The 7,912-nt window shown below is 33.9% G+C and overlaps 1 protein-coding gene across 2 annotated transcripts; it reads right to left on the bottom strand.

Annotated features, from left to right (window-relative positions):
- Window positions 1-682: 682 nt before the first annotated feature.
- On the bottom strand, window positions 683-6,173 carry LOC129300798 (probable inactive purple acid phosphatase 1). Of its 2 annotated transcripts, XM_054939395.1 has the most exons (13): window positions 5,839-6,173; window positions 5,407-5,592; window positions 5,130-5,227; window positions 4,958-5,024; window positions 4,741-4,863; window positions 4,039-4,131; window positions 3,729-3,858; window positions 3,379-3,460; window positions 2,774-2,906; window positions 2,221-2,426; window positions 2,003-2,128; window positions 1,323-1,632; window positions 683-1,143 (listed from the first exon to the last, which is right to left on the bottom strand). In XM_054939395.1, the coding sequence occupies exons 2-13, from the start codon at window positions 5,563-5,565 to the stop codon at window positions 838-840; spliced, it is 1,833 nt and encodes a 610-aa protein (XP_054795370.1). In that variant the 5' UTR covers window positions 5,566-5,592; window positions 5,839-6,173; the 3' UTR covers window positions 683-837. The 2 variants fall into 2 exon arrangements, with proteins under 2 accessions (XP_054795370.1, XP_054795371.1); XM_054939396.1 differs by lacking the exon at window positions 5,839-6,173 and having other exon boundaries at window positions 5,130-5,208; window positions 5,407-5,537.
- Window positions 6,174-7,912: the final 1,739 nt, after the last annotated feature.

Raw genomic sequence — 7,912 nt, 5'->3', positions numbered from 1 at the left:
TATACTTCAGAGAATGCATAAGAAATTTGTCTACTTTTTGTTCAAGTTTTTAAACACATTTAATACAGTATTTACAAGACAAGATAGTGGCTCAATTCAACGATGAACAAGCAAACATTCGTAGATGGTAATAACCAATGAAATGCTATTGATGTGTGCAGCAATAATAATATCAAAATCCTCTCCTCAAATATATATTATCATCTCTTTTTATTTTTCTCATCCCATCCTACACTTAAATAATAAAATGAACGATTCAGATTTAATTATTTTATAAAATAATTATCATGATATTATATTTAAAAAATAACAAATAATTTTAAATTGTTAAAATTCCATCCATACGATTATAATTACAATAAATAAATAAATAATCCTAATAATAATATACAACTATGAACCGTACAGATCAAATTTAACAATTTAAATTTATTCATTTTTTATATGATAATTATTTTGTAAAACAAATTAAATCAAACCATTCATCCCATTAATTAAACATGGAGATGGGATGAGGGGAGAAAAGAAGAAAGGAGACAAGCAGAGGATCTGGACCAAGACCTAATCTCAATATTTATTAGAATTATATATTCTCATTTTAAATTCTGGATCAAAAGAAAGACACGTTTCACTATGAACAACTCACTTCGCTTTGCAAATTCCATGGGAAGATACGTCGACCTTATTTTTAGTAAACTAAATATCCATTTCATGCAATCTTATTTACACATTCCTTCACACTTCTTGCATCATCATTGAAATATTCAATAGCCGACCACATTGTCCTTCTCAAGTCCGCACAGATCATCATATTATTCAACAAAACTAAATACAAAATCAAGATGCCATTGTTGTGGGCGAGCAACTATCAACAGCACAAACCAAGATGTCTCTGTATTCCCTGGATATCTTGAAAGAGTCATAAACCTGTCCATCACTGCTCTTCTTGTACTCAAACAAGAGGTTTGAATGATCAAGCGCTGTGAGTTTGACAAATCCAAAATCATGGTCTTTAAAGATGCTCCATGTCGTGTTTATGGGGGCAAATTCTGCAAGTGATGCTCCTCCTCCACCAACCACTACATGTATCGTCCCGCTCAAGTAGCCCTTGTAATTGTTCTTCTCTTTACTGGTGCAGATATTCTGGCTCGGCAAGAAATGCTTCAGTTAATCTTTCATGTCACAAATTACTAATCATCTCATAATTTCAAATGTTTCAGGCCCATATATATATATATATATATGTTTTCAACGTGCAACTTGAATGCCATTAACTACAATGTCAAGTCTGTTTTGATGCCTTTGGACAAGGGTAGGCATACCTCGTATAATGGGCATGTTCTTTCATAGTTGTGGACATGTCCATACATGGCTATGTCAACCTTGTACTTTTGCCAGAGGATTTGAAGGTCCTCCCTTCCCATTGGCTCCTCAAAAGAGCCTTCTGCTACATAAAAACTAGCAGAAGAATATCCCAGAACCCGGTGAGCAAGAAATATCAACCATGGCTGTTTCTGTCTGTCAACCGATGATAGGCAGTGCTCAATGAATTTGTATTGATCTGATCCTCTTCTCCAATCATGTTCTGTGTCTGCTATGCAGAACCTGAACATCCCATAGTCAACAGAGTACCTGGCAAAAAACGCCAGTTTCAAAGACTCACCAGATAAAAATGAGACCGATGTCATTGAAAAAACTAACATAACTGAACATATTAATGAACACCAAAAAAATGTTCGTTAAACCAGCTTCATAGATTTGGGTCCCGTTAAAACAATTTTAGTCTGACTTGCAGAAGAAGAACATTTCTTTCTTTCCCCAGTACATATGTCTGCGAAATACAAATTTGATATCCAAAGAAGATGCATATTACTAACAAATTACATCTACATGGCATGCAGGTGAATTTAACCAATCAACCATCACTAACACATAGCCGCGAATGCAACACATAATTTGTTCTACGCAAAAAAAGGGGGGTTAACTTTAAAATATAAAATACCAGAATTTTTCCCGGTTCTCAGCAGGAACATAAAACATTGTCTGAGACAGTACACCGCATTCTCCTCCAGAATCCAGGTTGCCATAAAATGATCCAGTTCCTGGCCAGTCACGCTCATGGTTGCCACTGAAGCAATATTATGGAAGCAGTAAATAAAAGAAAGTTGAACCCCTGAAAACATTAAGAATTATAATGCATGCATAGCATGACAGACAAACCTCGCTATCATGTAAGGTATAGTTGATGCAATGGGCTCAATCTGTGAAGTAAATTGATCCCACTGTGAAATATATCCATTAGCATAGCATAAATCACCAATGTGAAAGACTAGATCGATGTCCTTCAAGTCATCAATGATTTGCTTTGTAGTGTTGAGTGATCCGGGCTGGAAATTGTTATATTCGTTGGAACCATCAGCTTCAGCCTGCTTGTGGGAAAATCAAATTAAAACTTAAGATAACAATTAACTGGATAACACCTTTTCTTGGAAAGAATATTGAAAATGTAAATCAGAACAATTATAATTTATCCATATATAAAATTGTGTGTGTATAATCTGCAGCATTCAACCAATATGAATGTTGTCCAAAAAATAATAATAATAATATGAATGACATGTAACAGAGAAGTATCCTATCCTCATAGTGGAGCAAAAACTATATCCAAACAACTAATCAGTCTCATGCATGTAAGTGATATGCATCAAATGAATTGTATTCAGACAAAAAAAAATTCCCAAAAAATAAAAAGAAATAGGGGGAAGATAAAAACCTTTCCCATGTCACCAAATATGACTACACGCTGCAGTGAATTTTGCCCAGGGAAAGGAGGTGCTTTGAACCGGTATTCCTGACTTGAAACAATTGTACCATTACATAATCTATGTCCAAGCCTGTATGTGTGCCTGAAAAATAGTAAAAGCGAAATTCTTAGTGTCATGTACAATTAACCCCTGCAAATAAATTAGCAATGTTATCATTCACACCATAAGTCAAAATTCAAGCTGCAGCTACAATCACCTGATAAAGACCTTGCTTTCTTACTAAAGCAAGTCATGAAGGATAAAAGAATAAAAGTGGCACATATTCTCTCAAAATCCACATGTTATTTCCATAACCATCATTAAACGGATCTCATCAAACAATTTAAGTTATCTGAGATATGTTCTGTTCTTCATTTGATATTAATTTGGATTGGACATAATTTTGTGTTGTGAAAAGCAATATTCAATTTTTTTGCTTTTGCTTAAGAAATACTATTATTTAACAGAAACACTACAAATTATTATCTATGTTCAAGCAACCTGAGGCTAGTTCAGGTAGGTAAGAGTGAAGTGAGGTGAGGTGAGGTGTCAGTAGAGGTAAAGCATAGCAGACCTTCTGTTGGGCCACAACTCCTTCAAAAAACTTGTGTGTATGAATCCAGGGTCACGCCATCCCACGGTCCTTGCTGGTGCACCTATTAAGTATATATGTAGATGAATTAGATACTTCACACCATTTCCTGTTTAGAACATCCCTTGCCTTAATTTGAATGAAAAGTACAATCTGCCAGCTGGCTTTTGAAATGGCTAATATAGTTATCTTTTTTTTTTTTTTTTGCATTGCATTGCATTATGGCATCAAGAAAAAGAAGGTTTGCCATCATAAAAGAACTTCTATCTGACTCATGAACAAGCTAACATCACATAGTTTACAATTGAATGGTGCATAAAAGAATTGCATACCACACATGGTATTACGGTCAAAAGTCAGGGTCCCAGCAGGAGATGCCACGCGGTTTCCACCTTCAACACCCCACTCAACAAAAGGTTCAGCTTCATCAATCCCATATCCACTTGTCCAAGTTACAGTTATCTGGTAAAAATGTGAAGATGTATATAATTTTACTGGTAAACTGTCAGACATTCTTAATTCACTCATTTAGGCCCACATTCAGATGCTAATAGCATAACAAAGGAGGATTTTTGAGTTGCAATTAAATGAACATTTGTCGCACCATAAGTATATATTAAAATTAATAAAGATTATTCTTACCTCATTCCAATTTTTCCCTTGTGCTAATCGTGGATATACTGGAGCATTTGGATTCACAAAGGATATTTTGTTTGAAACTGCAACTAGTCTGGGCTGTTAATAGAAGAAAGACAGAATTCGTAATGTAAACTGTACTTCAGAACTCTCAAGCATTATGTGTACAATGAATTAACAAAATAAAAGAGGAAAAAAAGAAAAGGATTATTGTTCAAAACCAATTTTAAACTAACAAAGTAGAGAAGAACGTTCAATAGAAGTAGTTATACAGGGAAAATCTAAAGGTGCATCTTTTTTCACATTATGGTTCAGACTTGTTAAGAAAGGATTACAAAATTGCCGCCATATCCAACAATAATTCAGAAAGGTGATGCTCAGTTTGAAGATTCTAACAAAGAGAGATGGACAGTGAGACACCCAAAAGAGGCACTGAGACATCAGCTTCAACCATGCTTTTACTCAGTGCTATCATCTTTACGATGACAAAAAGAAATCCAAGCTGATGATACATCATGTCTTTCTAGTACAAACCTTGTGTAATTAAGAAATCCGTTAAGCAATCAGAACCTTGAAAAGGAAAGAGAAGGGAAAAAACTAGTTGCTTGGCTTTCAGGTAAAGATTTCACCAGTTGTAGCTATCCCTACAAGTAAAATATAGCTGACTGCATAAACAAGAAAATTATAGAAATGAATTCCTAACCATACATTTGATAAACCACCCGTAAACAAAGCAAAAGAGAAGTCTGATCTTTGATTAATGAGCTGAAGCTTCAAGAAACCTTTTCCTGTTTTTCTGTACTCCTTACTGGAGAAATTTGCATACTGAAACTGTAAAATAAGAAAGAGAGTTCCATATCAGACCTTATAAATCTTCTTCTTAGCAATAAAAGAAAGAAAAGTGAGTGTTTTGGGTCACTTGAACCTTAATAGGTGCAGAACACAAGAATGGAGGACCAGCCATTCTGTTTTCCCCAGGACAGGTAGAAGCGCTGGACATTGTGAAATGTAATTCATTTCAATTAATGCATCTACATTCTACACCATTGAATTGTTATGCATGACTAGAGTTAAATAAGGTCATGAATGATATGTACCTGAAATTTGCCGGAGAAAATACACCGATCCAATCATCACTTGATGGTTTAGGATTACTATATTCCAGTTTAACCCAATCTGTATTTTGCCCATTAAACTGTGAATTTGTGAAAGGTAGGGGGAAAAAAAATCCCAAATCAACTTTTGCAACAAAAACTTGTCTCATAATCGCAAGGAATCCCAAAACAAAGGGAGATTCTATAGCGTCAGAGTAAAACTAATAAGAAGAGTGAGACATTAGTAAAATCTCTAATTAAAAAAAAAAAAAAGGCTTACCCTCAATCCAAGGACATTGGGAGTGGCTTTGATATAAGCATGTTCATGAAGAGCAAATATTGTCTTATGAATGGCAACTTTTGAGAGAGGCTGGTGTTCATCAGACATTACTTCCTGAAAGGTTGCAAGCACCAGAAGAATCAAAGCCAAAAAGAGCATCGTTGACTTCTCAATCCAACCCCTTGTCTGAAATGCACAAAAACGCAAAGATTGAAGTGAATAAACATTGCACAGTTAAGAAACATCTATCCCCTGAATCATCTTTAACAACTCCAATCTCCAAAAATGCCGGGACTCCATCGGCCTAAGAAGTAAGATACAAATGATCAAACTTTACTCAACCCGCTGAAACCAGTGACTCTATGAATTTAGTAACAGTTTGGGTGAGGGAGGATTGAGTAATGCTGGAAAATAACCAGAGGCAGAAATCACCTTCGGGAAAGAACAGAGTTGAAACTCAAATTATGTATCCGAAGAAGAAGCACAGAGCCAGCAGAAAAAACCTCGATAACAGTACTTATAGTTGCCGAATTAGGCCGCCAACTTCCCAAAGGTTGATATTCTTTTGTTCCCCTCCTTTTACACTTTGCCGACAGAGAGATGAGAATTCAAGGTATGGTATCAGCTTTGCTTTCTATGAATAATGTGAGAGTAAAAAGCCGCAGCTTCGCGAGTATCTGTGGAGAAGATTCCCCGAACCCCCTCAATCTCTTCCAGTGACAGTCCATTTCTATGATTTATTATTTACCTGCTGATTTACCGGAACAGAGATCAGACCATTGGGATTCTCATCTTTATCGAATCATTAATGAAAGTATCATTTTAGATCCGGGCTCGGCTGGACGTCCACGAACCCCCAAAGAAAAAATATATAAAATTATTAATCTCCATAATTTTATTAAATTTTCTTTTTTATTTATATAATTTTTTTAATATTTTTAATTTTTATAATTTTATGCTGGTTAAAAAAAAATTAGAATTTTATAATAAACCAAGAATTGTTCCCATGTCAAAAGCATCGGGAAGATTGGAAGTTCCAGCATCAGTCTATTGGCTAGAACCATTGTAGTGTTCTGGGTAGGAAACAGGTATACCATGACCAACATCAAAACTACTACAATCGTCAACAAACACACCAGAGTCCAACACTCATTTGCGTTTCTTATTAGGCAAAGGGAGTCTTCAACCATGGTTAGAACTAAAGAAACTTCGTGTTGTATTATTTGGCATGAAGTCTTCTATTTTTGTTATAAAAAAAATGTGTACAATGTGACTTATTTTAAATCAAACCACATATTAAATTCTTTTGTAAATCATACTCTCTCTGTTCCTATTTGTATGATAATTTTTAAAAATAATTTTTGATTCAAAATATAGGACATATTATAATAATTAAATTATTTTTTTATTTTTATCTTTTTTTGATTAACGTAAAAGTATTTAATGTAGTTATATCACTATTTAAAGCCAAGGGTATATCTCATTTTTTATGATAATTTTTTTAAAATGTATAAAATGATTGAAAGTGTTCTATATTAAAAACGGAGAAAGTATATTGTAAAAATAATTTCATTTGAAAAGTTAATAAAAAATATAAAAATTTAGTGGCATTTGCAAAACTTATCTTCCATTGCTTGATTGTAGCGTCATTTTAAGGGGGAAGTCCATATATCAATATATTAATCCATTTCCTTCTATTACGTGGACAATGTTTTAAAGTCTTATTTGATTGATTTTTAATACAAGGCGGATATTTAATAGTTAAATTTTTAATATTATCTTTCTTTTTTAATTACTCACAGGTATCTTGTAACACCCTCAAAATAAAGATAAGATTTAATTAAAACTAACCTAATATTTATACAATTCTAAAACTAAACACAAAATTAAGCTTAGAACAGGATCCTCTCTTAAGGAAATTCACTTACAAGCCAACCAATGCGGTCTATCATAGAAGAGGGGGCTTTCCCTGCAACAATAAGACCTATTACGGACAAAACCCACAAAATGCAATAGAAGGCAACTTTGTGCACTAATTGACCAAAACAAGGGGTATCGCCATTCCAATAATTTACAACAAACACAAAAAGGACACTAAGCCTAAAATTACATGCATAAGAGTGCAATTAAATGACCATATAACTTAGTCAAACAAGTTTTGTTTCAGTAGAAGGTGAGCTATAACTCTCACCTAAAAAATGTTTGAATGAGTGGTGAGATTAGAAATCTCAATAACCAAGAAAAAATTCTAATCTAAATAGGCATACAATAATATAATGTAATTTATAAAAAGGAGGTGCATGCTACCAAAAATATAATATATGGAAAATAATTCCAATTTAGGGTTCTTCAATATTAACAATTGAGTAATTAGTAGTTTCAAAAAATGAGTTTCCAAGCCTACCAATTCATAATTCAACACATAATCAATACGTATGCTTTACCTCAACTACCATCCCCACCTTCACACTCCACTTTTATAACCCATAGGCTATAGTTTAGAGAG

The sequence above is a fragment of the Prosopis cineraria genome, unplaced genomic scaffold (assembly GCF_029017545.1).
Source record: "Prosopis cineraria cultivar Desert tree isolate PC_DT_omini unplaced genomic scaffold, ASM2901754v1 PC1751, whole genome shotgun sequence".
Classification (NCBI taxonomy): Eukaryota; Viridiplantae; Streptophyta; class Magnoliopsida; order Fabales; family Fabaceae; genus Prosopis; species Prosopis cineraria.
This window is presented reverse-complemented; position numbering and strand designations above follow the sequence as displayed.